The sequence below is a fragment of the Mustelus asterias genome, chromosome 28 (assembly GCF_964213995.1).
Source record: "Mustelus asterias chromosome 28, sMusAst1.hap1.1, whole genome shotgun sequence".
Lineage (NCBI taxonomy): Eukaryota > Metazoa > Chordata > Chondrichthyes > Carcharhiniformes > Triakidae > Mustelus > Mustelus asterias.
The window spans coordinates 19,131,458-19,149,302 of record NC_135828.1 but is presented as its reverse complement, the minus strand read 5'-3'; the positions used below and the strand labels follow the sequence as shown (position 1 = coordinate 19,149,302).

General features: G+C 49.2%; 1 protein-coding gene across 1 annotated transcript in view; it reads left to right on the top strand.

The window, feature by feature from the left end:
• Nucleotides 1-17,845, top strand: part of wdfy4 (WDFY family member 4) — a 245,621-nt gene that overhangs the window by 95,349 nt on the left and 132,427 nt on the right. The window contains exons 26-31 of the mRNA XM_078199280.1: nt 1,918-1,939; nt 3,793-3,870; nt 5,518-5,742; nt 8,001-8,103; nt 8,768-8,937; nt 15,247-15,395. Of these exons, the coding sequence (XP_078055406.1) occupies nt 1,918-1,939; nt 3,793-3,870; nt 5,518-5,742; nt 8,001-8,103; nt 8,768-8,937; nt 15,247-15,395 (747 nt within the window). The remainder of the gene's footprint in view (nt 1-1,917; nt 1,940-3,792; nt 3,871-5,517; nt 5,743-8,000; nt 8,104-8,767; nt 8,938-15,246; nt 15,396-17,845) is intronic.

Genomic DNA, 17,845 nt, shown 5'->3' with positions numbered 1-17,845 from the left:
GTGTCACAAGGAGGCTTACATTATCACTGCAATGAAGTTGCTGTGAAAATCCCCTAGTCGCCCACACTCCGGCACCTGTTCGGGTAACACTGAGGGAGAATTTAGCACGGCCAATGCACCCTAACCAGCACGTCTTTGGGAGGAAATCAGAGCACCCGGAGGAAACCCTCGCAGACATGGGGAGAATGTGCAGACTCCGCACAGACAGTGACCCAAGCTGGGAATCGAACTCGGGTCCCTGGCGCTGTGAGGCAGCAGTGCTAACCACTGTGCCACCGTGCCGCCTCCGATATGTGTGTATGATTACATGTTTTATGGGATCTCTTTTTAAAGAGATTCAATAAAAGTGCATGCCGTGTATGGTGACAGTGTGTGTGGCGCGTGGTGACAGTGTGTGTTAGATGTGGAGTGGATTGCTGGATTTCTTGCTTGTTCTAATGCATACATTAAACTCTGGAGCACACACATGCACTAGTTATAACAATCCAGAATCTGGCCTCTAGTGAAACATCGCACTTGATGATCCCAGAATGAGTACATGGGTCTTTACAGAGTTCATATTGCACAGTCGAATATGAGTACACCACACTCCACAATCCAGGGAGGACAATGGTCCACTCACATCTCTTTTGCAAATTTTATCTTTGATTTCAGTCCATGTAACAACTACTAAATCATAGTACACCAAATATACATCAAAACAGCAAATTGGGGTCAGCAAACCGCACTTAGCTCTTAATCTCTTCCATGTATCCTGTGCCATGGTTATATGTTCCTCTTAAGTTCAGTTTAAAGTTTATTTATTAGTGTCACAAGTAGACTTACATTAACACTGCAATGAAGTTACTGTGAAAATCCCCGAGTCGCCACACTCCGGCGCCTGTTCGGGTACACTGAGGGAGAATTTAGCACGGCCAATGCACCTAACCAGCACGTCTTTGGGAGGAAACCGGAGCACCCGGAGGAAACCCACGCAGACACGGGGAGAACGTGCAGACTCCGCACAGACAGTCACCCAAGCCGGGAATCGAACCCGTGTCCCTGGCGCTGTGAGGCAGCGGTGCTAACCACTGTGCCACCCACTCCATGGTTACTGTCCTCACAAACTCCTCAGGATAATTTTATACTATAAACAGAAGTGGGTTGACTAACATCTTCCAGATGATCAAAAACATTGAGAAGTGAATTTAGAGTCATCGAGGTATACGGCACAGAGAAAGGCCCTTCGGCCCATCGCGCCTGTGCCAGTCAAAGTCTAACTATTTCAATCCCATTTTCCAACACTTGGCCCATATGCCTTGGCCTCGCAAGTGCACATCTAAATACTACTTAAATGTTATGAGGATCTCTGCATCTACCGCGCTTTCAGGCACTGAGTTCCAGACTCCCACCACCCTTTGGGTGGAAAAGAGTTTCCTCACATCCTCTCTAAACCTCCTGCCCCTTAGCTTAAATCTATGCCCCCCCCGGTCATTGATCCCCTCACCGAAGTAAGTAAGTTTATTTATTAGTCACAAGTAGGCTTACATTAACACTGCAATGAAATTACTGTGAAAATCCCCTAGTCGCCACACTCCGGCGCCTTTTCAGGTACACTGAGGGAGAATTTAGCATGGCCTGCAGATCTTTCAGACTGTGGGAGGAAAACGGAGCACCCGGAGGAAACCCACGCAGACACCGGGAGAACATGCAAACTCCACACCGACAGTGACCCAAGCCGGGAATCGAACCCCCCGGGTCCCTGGCACTGTGAGGCAGCAGCGCTAATCACTGTGCCACCGCTCCGCCCCAGGGAGTTTCTTCCTGTCTCCTCTGTCTTTGCCTTTTAATCTTAACCTGCTTCCCTCACACTTGCTTCGGCAATGGACCCCACGCTCAGCGAAAAGTTGTTTCAATTCATTGTCCATTGACAAACAGCCAAGGACCTCAAGGTACACGGGTAATATGGACTCTCATTTCACATGGATCTATATTTCACAAATATTAATGGAGCGTAAACCTGGCAGTCACAGTGTGAACACAACATATAGAACATGATGACCATGAAACCATTGTCAATGGTCGTAAAAACCTATCAGGTTCACCAATGCTACTTAGCGAAGGAAATCTGCCTTCCTTACCCGGTCTAACCTACAAGTAACTCCAGACCCATGGCAATGTGGTTGAGTCTTAACTGGCCCCCCGAGGGCAATTGGGGATGGGCAATAAGTGCTGGGCCAGCCAGCATCACCCATGACCCATGAATGTATAAATGAATTAAAGAGACCGGGCCCTTCACCTCTGGAGTTTAGAAAAATGAGGTGATCTCATTCAAATATACAAAGTTCTTGGGGTGGCACAGTGGGTTAGTACTGCTGCCTCACAGCACCAGGGACCCGGGATCAATTCCAGCCTCGGGTCACTGTCTGTGTGGAGTTTGTACATTCTCTCCGTGTCTGCATGGATTTCCTCCGGGTGCTCTGGTTTCCCCCCACAGTCCAAAGATGTGCGGGTTAGGTGGATTGGCCATGTTAACTTGCCCCTTAGTGCCCAAAGATGTGCAGGTTAGGTGGATTGGCCATCCTAAATTGTCCCTCAGTGTCCAAAGATGTATAGGTTAGGTGGATTGGCCTTGCTAAATTGCCCCTTGGTGCCACGGGGATTAGGGTAAATATGTGGGGTTATGGGGGTAGGGCCTGGGTGGGATTGTGGTTGGTGCAGACTCGATGGGCCGAATGGTTTCTTTCTCCACTGTAAGGATTCTATGATTCTATTACATACTAAAATCTTTGCTGTGATTTGCACTGAATGCAAACACCCCAGGGGAAGCGTGGGGCAGTGAGTTATTCTTGTAGAGAGCCAGTACAGTCGCGATGAGCCAAATGGCCTCCTCCTGTGATGTAACCATTCTTTGATTATTTGTATAGTAATTTATCAGGAACCATTCCTGAAGTTTGGCTTCATACCAGTCCGTCCAGCTGTAATTATTCCATTCTTTACTGACATGGCATTTACAATATTAATGCATTGAATCCGGATGATTGTGCTTTTTAGCAATGCCACAGGGTTATGTTCTTTAGGATTAGCCTGTGTAGTTTTGGGGGTGAGCAGAGGAATTTGCTTGGTTTGAGAACCAGCGTAGCCCTGGATTAGTGCCTCTTTCACAGGGGGAAGCGATGTCCTAGTGGTATTATCGCTAGACTGTTAACCCAGAAACTCAGCTAATGTTCTGGGGACCCGGGTTCGAATCCCGCCACGGCAGATGGTGGAATTTGAATCCAATACAAAAAAATCTGGAACTAAGAATCTACTGATGACCATGAAACCGTTGTCGATTGTCGGAAAAATCCACCTGGGTCACTCAGGTCCTTTTGAGAAGGAAATCTGCCGTCCTTACCTGGTCTGGCCTACATGTGACTCCAGAGCCACAGCAATGTGGTTGACTCTCAACTGCCCTCGGGTGATTATGGATGGGCAATAAATGCTGGCCAGCCAGCGTTGCCCATGTCCCACAAATGAATTTTTTAAAAAAGATGGCACTTCCGACAGTGCAGCCCTCTCTCAGTACTGCACTGGAGTGTCAGCCTGGGTTCACCTTGCTGGAGTTGAGCTTGAACCCACAGATCTCTGACTCCGAGGTGAAGGTATAGCCCAGGGCTTAATGAGAAGGATAAGGCCGAGACTGCTTGGTTCCTTCCTAGCCGGGAGTGAGAAGGTTTGGTCTGCTCGTGGTCACATATTTGCAAACTGGTGTTATTTTGCTCTTTACATGCTTGGCTGGTACAACTCAAATCCTTTTGTTTTCTCGAGTAGGATTTCATAGTTGGCATGGACCTCCAAAGGAAAACGGGACAAGAATTGTTTGCCAGCCTCCACAAAGATCATTGGCAGGTAATGCTTGAGATGATCTTTAAGTTACTGCTCTCCAAGTGTCTCTGCTCATTTGTGAAGTGAGATTCCTCTTCTAATGTCAAATGGAATCTCCGACTTCTTCTCCTGTGTGGGACACTGAATGTCTGACTTCATTGCATCCTGATTTTAAAGTTCCCATTCTTATTTTCAAGTCCCCCCAATGGCCTCACCCTCCCTATCCCTGCAATCTCCTTCAGTGACCCTACAACCATCCGGGATATCAGCGTTCCTCTAATTGTGACCACTGGAGCATCCTCAATTTTAATTGCTCCGTCATTAGTGTCCACGCTACCAAGATCCCAAACTCTGGAATTCCTTCCATAACCCGTTCCGCCTCTCTCTCTCACTTTTATAAAGTCAGCATGGTTTACAGCATGGAAACAGGCCCTTCGGCCCAACTTGTCCATGCCGCCCTTTTTTTTAAACCCCTAAGCTGGTCCCAATTGCCCACATTTGGCCAATATCCCTCTATACCCATCATACCCATGTAACTGTCTAAATGCTTTTTAAAACACAAAATTGTACCCACCTCTACTACTTCCTCTCGCAGCTTGTTCCAGACACTCACCACCCACTGTGTGAAAAAATTGCCCCTCTGGATCGTTTTGTATCTCTCCCCTCTCACCTTAAACCTATGCCCTCTAGTTTTAGGCTCCCCTACCTTTGGGAAAAGACGTTGACTTTCTACCTTATCTGTGCCCCTCATTATCTTATAGACCTTAATAAGATCATCCCTAAACTTCCTACGCTCCAGGGGAAAAAGTCCCAGTCTATCCAGCCTCTCCTTAAAACTCAAACCATCCAGTCCCAGTAGCATCCTAGTAAATCTTTCCTGCACTCTTTCTAGTTTAATGATGTCCCAGCTTTTCTCCTTAAGACACTCCTTAAATTCCTGTAGTGGGCGGGATGGAAAAATTCCACCCAAGGTATTGTTACTGGAATCCTGGCCAACATTCATCCCTCAACCTACCTCACTGCCTCGTTGAATGTTTTTAAGGCAAAGATAGATCGATTTTTGAAGAGTAAAGGAATTAAGGGTTACGGTGAGCAGGCGGGTAAGTGGAGCTGAGTCCACGAAAAGATCAGCCATGATCTTGTTGAATGGCGGAGCAGGTTCGAGGGGCCGAATGGCCTTCTCCTGCTCCCAGTTCTTATGTTCTTAAAGCAGATTATCCAATCATTGCTCTTTGTGGGAGCTTGCTGTGTGCCAAATGGCTACCAAGTTTTCTAAATGACAACAATGACTTCAGATGCACCATGGGACCTCCTGAGGTCATGTGAAACACGGTAAAATTTGGAAGTTGTTATGTTCCTTCTTTTACCGTACGTTAAACTTCGTGCACACGCAGCGGCCTTGGGTGTTTTGAGTTGAGGGCAGAGGACTGTTCTGGGCTTTGCGAAGTGTGCGAAGACAGGATTCCTGCTCTTTCTCCTGTGCGACATTACCAGCTCACCACCTGGGGCCTGTGCCATGCAGCTCGGCAAATACCACAGGGCCTGTTTGTCAACAGAGTGGGGAGGGGGGGGGGCGGGGGGGGAGTGTGGGGTTTAAAGGAATGACTGTACGGCCCAGCTGTACGCAGTGCAGACACCATCTGCTGAGGCTTTTCACTCTTTTATCCCCAGATGCAGCAGTGCGTCCTGAACCAAACATCGAAAGACTGGGCCAAGACAGAACAACAGCTGCTTCAGGAGCGAGGATTATGGGGTCCTTCATCAGGGTCACAGCAGGACGCATGGATACTGGATATGGCTGAGGGGCCCTGTCGAGTGAGGAAGAAGATGAGGCGAAACACTGTTTGCATCAATTGTGCCGATAATGCATGTCGAGCAAAAGAGGCCAAAAGTGAAGTAAGATGATATCTTTCGGGTAATGCATTGAACCTCTGTACAGGCATCATTGTCTAAGCCAGCGAAGTGGCAAGCCTATTAACTAAGGCGGAAAATTAATTCCATCTGATCGCAATATTTAACTTGTGTCGCAAGCAGTGCCTTTTTTCCTTCTGGATACTTGAGGAGAAAAGGTGAAATTATAAACTACCAGAGGTGGAGGCCATTGCCTTGGGCATTGAGTTAAAGAGTTTACATTTCACCCGCTAAACACGCCACTTGCTCCACTGGATACTCTCCTGCTGCTCGCGAGGACAACACATCTGTGAATTAAGTCACGTTAGCAGTTCATTCTAGTGACTGGAAATATTAATTACTTTAATCTAAAGAAGGAAGTCTCACTCTCTGTGTCGGACAGTCCCTGTGACACGCTTCTTCATGGGTAAAGTGAAAGGGTCGTTCTTTTAATGGCAGAGACAGGGGAGTGGGAATAGTTTGTTAGCGTGACTATTTTATCGATAGGAAATGGGTGCCTCAGGCCTAATTTCAGGGAAATCTTGCCCCCCCCTCTTTCCCATCACAATTACACCTGAAAAATATCCAAGCTAAAGTTTGGCAGGGCCACATCTGGCGCGCTCCCAGCAAGAGTCTAAAACGAGCGTGAGGCTACTTACATACGTAAATGAGGTTTTGACCCCTGCTTTAGGCCTGGTGACAGGCTTTATTCCGGGATGGGGAGGGGGGGATCTGGAGGCAGCCTGCTCTGGTTGGCGCTCCGCAGAGGCTGCTCTGGCCTAAGCAGTGCCTCCAGTCCCCCTCCCTTCTCCCCCTCCCTTCTCCCCCTCCCTCCTCCTCCTCCCCCTCCCTCCTCCCCCTCCCTTCTCCCCCTCCCTTCTCCCCCTCCCTTCTCCCCCTCCCTTCTCCCCCTCCCTCCTCCCCCTCCCTCCTCCCCCTCCCTCCTCCCCCTCCCTCCTCCCCCTCCCTCCTCCCCCTCCCTCCTCCCCCTCCCTCCTCCCCCTCCCTCCTCCCCCTCCCTCCTCCCCCTCCCTCCTCCCCCTCCCTCCCTCCTCCCCCTCCCTCCTCCCCTCCCTCCTCCCCCTCCCTCCTCCCCCTCCCTCCTCCCCCTCCCTCCTCCCCCTCCCCCACAGTTGCCCCATTCAAGCTAAATACAGGATTAGAATTGCCAACTGCACATGATTAAATGTGTTCCTCGAGATTTTATCACACGTGTTGTTCCAATGCTCCAGCCATTAGTCGGTCAACACATCCATCCTTGTGACGCACTGTCTTCCTACGCCCATTTGGAAAGCAGAAAGTTTCCTCAGGGTAGGGTCCCGAGCCCAACCGTCATCAGCTGCTTCGTCAATGATCTTCCTTCCACCACCAGGTCAGAAGTGGGGATGTTCACTGATGATTGCACAATGTTCAGCACCATTCCCAACTTTTCCTTATGGGCGGCACGGTGGCACAGTGGTTAGCACTGCTGCCTCACAACACCAGGGACCTGGGTTCGATTCCTGGCTAATGCACACGTCTTTGGATTGTGGGAGGAAACCGGAGCACCCGGAGGAAACCCACGTAGACACGGGGAGAACGTGCAAACTCCTCACAGACAGTGACCCAAGCCGGGTCCCTGGTGCTGTGAGGCAGCAGTGCTAATCACTGTGCCATGTTTACTGTTTTAGCGTGGCTCTGGGTGCGAGTTCCGTTGCATTTCTTCTTTCCAAAGGAGTAATGAACCATCGGGTAACGAACCAGGTCTGTCCGAATCACTCGATGCTAAATTATAGTCCACCATCTTGTTTGTCTGAAATATATAATATATATGAGCGGCACAGTGGTTAGCACTGCTGCCTCACAGTGCCAGGGACCTGGGTTCGATTCCTGGCTTGGGTCACTGTCTTTGTGTAGTCTGCACATTCTCCCCGTGTCTGCGTGGGTTTCCTCCGGGTACTCCGGTTTCCTCCCACAGTCCAAAGATGTGCAGGTTAGGTGGATTGGCTGTGCTAAATTGCCCCTTAGTGTCCCGGGATACGTAGGTTAGTGAGATTAGCAGGGTAAATGTGTGGGGTTGTGGGGATAGGGCTTGGGTGGGATTGTTGTCAGTGCAGACTAGATGGACTGAATGGCCTCCTTCTGCGCTGTAGTGTTTCTATCCTGTGTGCATAATCGTGGCATTAACTGCTTTCAGACTGAGCAAAGCCAAGCGACTGTTCTGTACTGACAGACAACATGCCATACTTCCGATGGTTGACTGGAGACATTTACTTTAATTCCAGGTCAGTAACAAACTGGAACTCAGTTTTGGAAATGAGGAGTCTTACATGAAGTTATGCTCCACAGTTGAACATTTGGGGACCGCTGACAAACAATTCTACCCAGGTAAAACTCTGGCGGTATTCTGCTCCCAGGCAAATTCATTAACTAAAAGAGAAAATGCTGGAAAATCTCAGCGGGTCTGGCAGCATCTGTAAGGAGAGAAAAGAGCTGACGTTTCGAGTCCAGATGACCCTTTGTCAAAGCTAAAAGGCATAGAAAGCGGGAGATATTTCTACTGCAGGGGGAGGGAATGAAAGATGAGTCATAGCCACAGAAACCAAGGGAAAAGACTGCTAATGGCAGCCCATAGAGAGAATAAAGAGTGTGAATGGCCAAACGGCAGAGAAGCTGAAATCAGAGGGTAAATTGTGACAGATGAAGATGTGGGGGGAGCGGGGAGATGGGTGGGAGAGAGGTAAAATTGAGAAAAAGGGGGAAAAGAGAAGAAAAGGGGGGGGGGGAAGAATGGGGGAAGAAAAATAAAGGAAGACAGTGAAGGAATAAAAGCTAGAGAACAGTTAAAAATGAAATGAAATGAAAACAAAGGGGTTGAGGTGGGGTCGAGCTAATCATCCGCAATAATTTGCTTTTATTTATTGTTTTTTAATTTGTCCTCACCACTTTTTGTGGTAAGAATCACAGGACATTTTATAAGTTCACACCTAAGCTACAGATGCTGCGGAAGTTATTGGTTGGCTTTTTGTCACCTCTGCGTGTTTGAATTCAGCAGAAGGTCTCCCAGCGGGATTGACGGAGGAAGATATTGACGAACGAGGAATAGACTGTAACCAGCTGACCTTCTTCCCAGCTCTGATTGAAAGTATCCAGCCCGAGGAATTCTTCGAGGATTGCGTGGAGAGGCAGGCCATCCTTCAGGTTCTGGATGCGAAAGAGAAGGCAAGGAATCGATCCTTCAAAGCTTTATAGGCTGATGGGCCAAAGAGCTCAGTGGTTAAACTCGGCTGAGTTGCTGCAGGAATTGTTGTTTTAAACTCATTTCAGACTCCTTCACATCGATGGAAGTGAGCTTCTTCAATAAGTAACCCAGTATCCCTCACTCCCGGATTCTGTATCCCTCACTCCCGGATTCTGTATCCCTCACTCCCAGATTCCGTATCCCTCACTCCCGGATTCCGTATCCCTCACTCCCAGATTCCGTATCCATCACTTCCGGATTCCGTATCCCTCACTCCCAGATTCCGTATCCATCACTTCCGGATTCTGTATCCCTCACTCCCAGATTCCGTATCCCTCACTCCCGGATTCCGTATCCCTCGCTCCCGGATTCCGTATCCCTCACTCCCGGATTCCGTATCCCTCACTCCCGGATTCCGTATCCCTCACTCCCGGATTCCGTATCCCTCACTCCCGGATTCCGTATCCCTCACTCCCGGATTCCGTATCCCTCACTCCCGGATTCCGTATCCCTCACTCCCAGATTCCGTATCCCTCACTCCCGGATTCCGTATCCCTCACACCCGGCCTCCGGAACTCTCAGTCCCGGATTCTGTATGCCTCAGTCCCGGATTCTGTATCCCTCAGTCCCGGATTCTGTATCCCTCAGTCCCGGATTCTGTATCCCTCAGTCCCGGATTCTGTATCCCTCAGTCCCGGATTCTGTATCCCTCAGTCCCGGATTCTGTATCCCTCAGTCCCGGATTCTGTATCCCTCAGTCCCGGATTCTGTATCCCTCAGTCCCGGATTCTGTATCTCTCAGTCCCGGATTCTGTATCCCTCAGTCCCGGATTCTGTATCCCTCCGGAACCCCTGCTCCAGGCCTCCAGAATCCTCGTTCCCGGCCTCTGGAACCCTCGTTCCCGGCCTCTGGAACCCTCGTTCCCGGCCTCTGGAACCCTCGTTCCCGGCCTCTGGAACCCTCGTTCCCGGCCTCTGGAACCCTCGTTCCCGGCCTCTGGAACCCTCGTTCCCGGCCTCTGGAACCCTCGTTCCCGGCTTCTGGAACCCTCGTTCCCGGCCTCTGGAACCCTCGTTCCCGGCCTCTGGAACCCTCGTTCCCGGCCTCTGGAACCCTCGTTCCCGGCCTCTGAAACCCTCGTTCCCGGCCTCTGGAACCCTCGTTCCCGGCCTCTGGAACCCTCGTTCCCGGCCTCTGGAACCCTCGTTCCCGGCCTCTGGAACCCTCGTTCCCGGCCTCTGGAACCCTCGTTCCCGGCCTCTGGAACCCTCGTTCCCGGCCTCTGGAACCCTCGTTCCCGGCCTCTGGAACCCTCGTTCCCGGCCTCTGGAACCCTCGTTCCCGGCCTCTGGAACCCTCGTTCCCGGCCTCTGGAACCCTCGTTCCCGGCCTCTGGAACCCTCGTTCCCGGCCTCTGGAACCCTCGTACCCGGCCTCTGGAACCCTCGTTCCCGGCCTCTGGAACCCTCGTTCCCGGCCTCTGGAACCCTCGTTCCCGGCCTCTGGAACCCTCGTTCCCGGCCTCTGGAACCCTCGTTCCCGGCCTCTGGAACCCTCGTTCCCGGCCTCTGGAACCCTCGTTCCCGGCCTCTGGAACCCTCGTTCCCGACCTCTGGAACCCTCGTTCCCGACCTCTGGAACCCTCGTTCCCGACCTCTGGAACCCTCGATCCCGGACTCCGGAGCCCTGGCCCCCCCGGCCTCCGGAGCCCTGGCCCTCCCCCCCCTCCCCCGGCCTCCGGAGCCCTGGCCCCCCCCCCCCCCCCCCCGGCCTCCGGAGCCCCCATTTACTCCGTAAGCCTCAATCCTGATTCGGTAACCCTCGCTCCTATCTTCTGTTACTAACTCCAATGTGAGTCAGGACTGAAAGGGGAGAATTTCCACAGAAGAATCAGAACTGAGGGGATGAAGGGAAAAGCGCTGAAAATGTGGCAGTGATCAGGCCGTTCGATAAATGCTGCCCCTGCAGCTCATGTTGCAACACTTCCAAAGGCTGTATTATTTGATTTAAATTAATTGTCCTTTGCTACAAGCGTCATATGTAGCACATATGGTTGCTGTTTGTAAGTCAGGGGGGATTTGCTGTATCTGTCATGGTTGGGCTATGAAGAAACAGGTGTGAGTAGGTAGAACAAGTGAACTGGATAATATAATTAACAGCATGCCACTTACGCTGTGCTTGTATTCTGAGTCTGGTTATCTTTTTAAACAAATCTCACGGGATCCAGGATAAGGTAGCCAATTGGATACAAAATTGGCTTGATGACAGAAGCCAGAGGGTGATTGTAGAGGATTGTTTTTCAAACTGGAGGCCTGTGACCAGCGGTGTGCCTCAGGGATCAGTGCTGGGTCCACTGTTATTTGTCATTTATATTAATGATTTGGATGAGAATATAGGAGGCATGGTTAGTAAGTTTGCAGATGACACCAAGATTGGTGGCATAGTGGACAGTGAAGAAAGTTATCTCCAATTGCAACGGGATCTTGATCAATTGGGCCAGTGGGCCGACGAATGGCTGATGGAGTTTAATTTAGATAAATGTGGGGTGACGCATTTTGGTAGATTGAACCAGGGCAGGAGTTACTCAGTTAATGGTAGGACTTTGGGGAGAGTTACAGAACAAAGAGATCTAGGAGTCCAGGTTCATAAATCCTTGAAAGTGAAGTCACAGGTGGACAGAGAGGTGAAGAAGGTGTTTGGCATGCTTGGTTTCATTGGTCAGAACATTGAATACAAGAGTAAGGACCCTTTGTTGAAGTTGATTTAATTTGATTTATTATTGTCACATGTATTAACGTACAGTGAAAAGTATTGTTTCTTGCGTACTAAACAGACAAAACATACCATTCATAGAGAAGGAAACGAGAGAGTGCAGAATGTAGTGTGACAGTCATAGCTAGGGTGTAGAGAAAGATCAACTTAATGTGAGATAGTTCCATTCAAAAGTCTGACAGCAACAGGGAAGAAGCTGTTCTTGAGTCGGTTGGTACGTGACCTCAGACTTTTGTATCTTTTTCCTGAAGGGAGAAGGTGGAAGAGAGAATGTCCGGGGTGCGTGGGGTCCTTGATTAAGTTGGCTTCTTTGCTGAGCCAGCGGGAAGTGTAGACAGAGTCAATGGATGGGAGGCTGGTTTGCGTGATGGATTGGGCTACATTCACGACCTTTTGTAGTTCCTTGCGGTCTTGGGCAGAGCAGGAGCCATACCAAGCTGTGATACAACCAGAAAGAATGCTTTCTATGGTGCATCTGTAAATGTTGGTGAGAGTCGTAGCTGACATGCCAAATTTCCTTAGTCTTCTGAGAAAATAGAGGAGTTGGTGGGCTTTCTTAACTATAGCATCTGCATGGGGGGACCAGGACAGGTTGTTGGTGATCTGGACACCTAAAAACTTGAAGCTCTCAACCCTTTCTATTTCATCCCTATTGATGTAGACAGGGGCATGTTCTCCTTTACGTTTCCTGAAGTCGATGACAATCTCCTTTGTGTTGTTGACATTGAGGGAGAGATTATTGTTGCCGCACCAGTTCACCAGATTCTCTATCTCACTCCTGTACTCTGTCTTGTCATTGCTTGAGATCCGACCCATTATGGTGGTGTCGTCAGCAAACTTGAAAATCGAATTGATGGGAAATTTGGCCGCACAGTCATAGGTGTATAAGGAGTATAGTAGGGGGCTGAGAACACAGTCTTGTGGGGCACCAGCCCACTGCTATCGGGGTGACCCAGATATTTACCTCTGGGAGGAGAAATGCAAAACAGAGCATGTGTGGCTAACCATGTTGTTGCACACTGTACATACACTGAAACACGCAGCTTGCCGAGGATTGTACAATCATACAATTCCTATAGTGCAGACGGAGGCCGTTCGGCCCATGGAGTCTGTACCAACAACAATCCCACCAGGCCCTATCCCTGAAATCCCACATATTTACCCTGCTAATCCCTCTAACATGCACATCCTGGGACACTAAGGGGCAATTTAACATGGCCAATCAACCTAATCCGTACATCTTTTGGACTGTGGGAGGAAACCGGAGCACCTGGAGGAAACCCACGCAGACACAGGGAGAACGTGCAAACTCCACACACAGATAGTGACCCAAGCCGGGAATTTAACCCGTGTCGCTGGCACTGTGAGGCAGCAGTGCTAACCACTGTGCCACCCATAAGTGCTTGGCCACCATCCAGAAGCCACCTCCACCTACCCTGCCTCCTCACCCACGCCCCCCCCCCCTCCCCTCACCCCATACCAATCCCCCCGAGAGAAAGGAAAGTCAGCCTAATAAGACCACAGTATTGGGTGGCACTAATAATGCCACAGTGCTTAGCACTGCTGCCTCACAGCATCAGGGACCCGGGTTCCATTCAGGTCTTGGGTGACCTTCTGTATGGAGTTTGCATGTTCTCCCCGTGTCTGCATGGGTTTCCTCCGGCTGCTCCGGCTTCCTCCCACACTTCAAAGATGTGCGGGTTAGGTGGATTGTTCATGTGAAATTGCCCCTTAGTGTCCAAAGATGTGCATGGATTGGCCATGCTAAGTTGCCCCTCAGTGTCCAAAGATGTGCAGATTAGGTGGATTGGCCATGCTAAGTTGGCTCTTAGTGTCCCAGGGTCTTTTGGTTGAGGGAATTAGTAGGGTAAGTATGTGGGGTTATGGGGATAGAGCCGAGGTGAGATGCTCTGTTGGAGAGTCGGTGCAGACTTGATGGACCAAATGGCCTCCTTCTGCACTGTCAGGATTCTATGATAACAGGCTTGATAACAGGCTTCTATGATAACAGGCTTGGCCTATGAAGGGGCTTGGAGCTCCGAAAGCTTATGTGGCTTTTGCTACCAAATAAACCTGTTGGACTTTAACCTGGTGTTGTTAAACTTCTTACTGTGTTTACCCCAGTCCAATGCCGGCATCTCCACATCAGGATTCTATGATGCCATGGATGTAAACTAATTTCCAGTTTATCGTGTTTTCATGGTTTCTGTTGAGTGAGTTTAGCTGCAATAATTCTGACTTCTAAAACTATCCCAAATCAATCCAGTGCATGAAAAGAAATGGTTAAAAATTCAAATTATTAATTTCATAAACTTGAACTCACGGCTTAACAGAGAACACATTCAGTAGTCCTCAGCTACTGTCGGTTAAGACACATTCCATTGAACATGGGACAGAGTAACCATGTGGAACTAGAGACTTATTTTGGCTCAATGAGTTGGATGAATTTTATTTTGTAGCTGTAATCGTTGATTTGATATATCAGGAAAATCTCCAGAGGGCCAAACAATGTAGTACTGGTGTGGGAGGCATATATCTTTTTGTATTCATTTATGGGATGTGGCTGTCGCTGGCTGGACCAGCATTTATTGCCCATTCCTAATTGCCCTTGAACCGATGGCAATTAAGAGTCAAACACATTGCTGTGGCTCTGAAGTCACATATGAGCCAGGCCAGGTAAGGACGGCAGATTTCCTTCCCTAAAGAACATTAGTGAACCAGGTGGGTTTTTACAACAGTTGACACTAGTTCCATGGTCATCATTAGCGGCACAGTGGTTAGCACTGCTGTCTCGCAGCACCGGGGACCATGGGTTCAATTACTGGCTTGGGTTACTGTCTGTGACCCAGGGAGCCGGGTTCAATTCCGGTCTTGGGTGACTGTCTGTGTGGAGTCTGCACGTTCTCCCCATGTCTTCATGGGTTAGGGTTTCCTCCCACAGTCCAAAGATGTGTGAGTTGGGTGGATTGGCCATGCTAAATTGCCCCTTAGTGTCAGGGGGACTAGTTAAGGTAAATGCATGGGGTTACGGGGATAGGGCCTGGATGGGATTGTGATCGGTGTAGACTCGATGGGCCGAATGGCCTCCTGCACTGCGGGGATTCTATTAGACTTTTAATTCCAGATTGTTGTCGAATTCAAATTTCACCATCTGCCGTGGCGGGATTTGAATCCAGGGCCCTGTGTCTCTGGATTACAATACCACTGTGCCACGGTGGAGCCTGTTTTGACATGTTTCTGAAACCTTGCTATAGTCCCTGCCTAGTTCCAGTGCTCCTAAAGGATGGGCCTTACCTGGTTCCATGTCCCCGAAGCCTCAGCCTTGCCTGATTCCAGTGTTGTTGAAACCTCGGCCTGATTTCAGTGCCTTGTCCCTGCCTCAGTTAAGTAGTTCAAGCTAAGTATGCTTCAAGAAAATTAGTGGATAAAGGGGTTTTATATTATGCTGTCAACAGGTTCAGTTGCTAGTACTGCGCGATGTTGGTTTCACTCATCTTAGTGGCACTTTCTTTCCCAGATCAACATGAAATACTCCCTCATTATCGGTGATGGCCATTTGCTGATGGAAAGTGTTCTGCTTTTTGGCAGAAATCACTTTTACATCTGTGAGAACTTCACGCTGTCTGCTTCGGGAGATGTTTATTGCATTAATCACCATCCTTCAAGGTAAGAACCAATAAGATATATAACTTAAACATTTATATCTTTTTACAGGCAGTTTGTGATGGGGTTTGCGGGGCAGTACATCACTAGATCGGGTCCTAATGTTGCCCTGGGTTACCGCTCAGTTGCTGTGTGAAGCCATCATTGTGTGGTGTAGAAACCAACTACCCCAGGTTCTGTGATGAACTATCTTGCCTGAGTGTTGGTGACAGGGAAGGTCACTAGAATTGGCCTCAGTATTCCTTTGGCTATGGAGGGGAAAATTCCCCAGGGATTCCTGTTGGGAAGTGCACGTATTTGAGCATTGCATGAGGGCAGAATCAAGCTAGGGTGCCCCCGGTGGCAATGCAGGGAGGATTTGTTTCAAGGTACAGAGGTAAAATGCATCAAGACTTAAGACTTTTCTGAATATTTGATGAACATTGGAACAGTGCAGGTTCACAGATAATGGCGCACACTTCCTCCAAGTTTGTCATTCAATTCCCAAGTCAGAATAACTGATTCTACTGCTTTGTGACTATTGGCGGCACGGTGGCACAGTGGGTAGCACTGCTGCTTCACAGCGCCAGAGACCTGGGTTCGATTCCCGGCTTGGGTCACTGTCTGTGCGGAGTCTGCACGTTTTCCCTGTGTCTGCGTGGGTTTTCTCCGGGTGCTCCGGTTTCCTCCCACAATCCGAAAGACGTGCTGGTTAGGAGGATTGGCCATGCTAAATTCTCCCTCAGTGTACCCGAACAGGTGCCAGAGTGTGGCGACTCGGGGATTTTCACAGTAACTTCATTGCAGTGTTAATGCAAGTCTACTTGTGACACTAATAAACTTTAAAAAAACTTTAATTGATACCATCAGCTATGTTCTCTTTCAAATAACTAAGTGCTCCAAGGAGTGGGTGTTAGTGACCAATATGCTGTCTCTAATGTGCACTAGCAGGCAATGTAACAGCTGTTTGGCATACTTGCTGGCTGCATGGAGCTGGTGTCAACTCCTTTACCAAGATGGCGCCCCACATTAAATGCAGGTTAAACTGGCATCAAGACCCCATCTTGGGCACCTCTTACCCCTTTAGCGTCTAAGGCATTCTGGGAAAACTCTCCCTCAAGTATTTTCAAATGATTTTCCCTCAATGTAAGCCTACTTTGTGACTTTAACTTTAGTTTGTAAAGTTGGAGTGTGGGGGAAGGGGAGGGAAGGTGCTGCTTAGGTCAGAGAGTCGGTGACAGGGAAGGTCACTGGAATTGGCCTCAGAGAGGCCTATGCCAGAGAATCGGTGCAGACTCGATGGGCAAATGGCCTCCTTCTGCACCGTAGGGTGTTAATTAAATTGGAGAGCTCAGCTTTGTATCCACTGGAGTTTAGAAGAATAAGAGGTGACTTGATTGAAACCTTTAAGGGGTATTGACAGGGTGGATGCGGAGAGGATGATTCCTCTTGTTATAGAATCGAGAATGAGGGGTCACTGTTTAAAAATATGGGGTTCCTCATTTCAGACAGAGACTCGGAGACTCCAGACCCATGGCAATGTGGTTAACTGTTAACTTGCCCTCTGAAATGATGGAGCAAGCTACTCTGCTCAAGGCAATTAGAGATCGGCAACAAATGCTGGCCTTGCCAGCGACGCCCACGTCCCTTAAAGTTAAAGTTTATTTATTAGTCATAAAGAACAAAGAAAATTCCATCATAGGAACAGGCCCTTTGGCCCTCCAAGCCTGCATCGACCATGCTGCCCGACTTAACTAAAAACCCTACGCTTCCGGGGACCATATCCCTCTATTCCCATCTCATTCTGGGGTAGTGCCGGTTGATTGGAAAACGGCTAATGTTACGCCGCTGTTTAAAAAAGGAAGGAGACAAAAGGCGGGTAACTATAGGCCGGTCAGCTTAACGTCTGTAGTAGGGAAAATGCTGGAATCCATTATTAAAGAGGAGATAGCAGGGCATCTGGATAGAAATGGTTCGATCAATCAGACGCAGCATGGATTCATGAGGGGAAAGTCGTGCTTGACGAACATGTTGGATTTTTATGAAGATGTGACTAGGGCGGTTGATGGAGGAGAACCGGTGGATGCGGTGTTTTTGGATTTCCAAAAGGCGTTTGATAAGGTGCCCCATAAAAGGCTGCTGAAGAAGATTAGGGCACACAGAGTTGGGGGTAGTGTGTTAAAGTGGATTGGGGACTGGCTATCCGACAGGAAGCAAAGAGTCGGAATAAATGGGTGTTTTTCCGGTTGGAGGAAGGTAACTAGTGGCGTGCCGCAGGGATCGGTACTCGGGCCGCAACTATTTCCCATTTATATAGATGATCTGGAGGAGGGGACGGAGTGTAGGGTAACGAAGTTTGCAGACGACACAAAGATAAGTGGAAAAGTGAATCGTGTGGAGGACGGAGAAGATCTGCAGAGAGATTTGGACAGGCTGAGTGAGTGGGCGAGGATATGGCAAATGGAGTATAACGT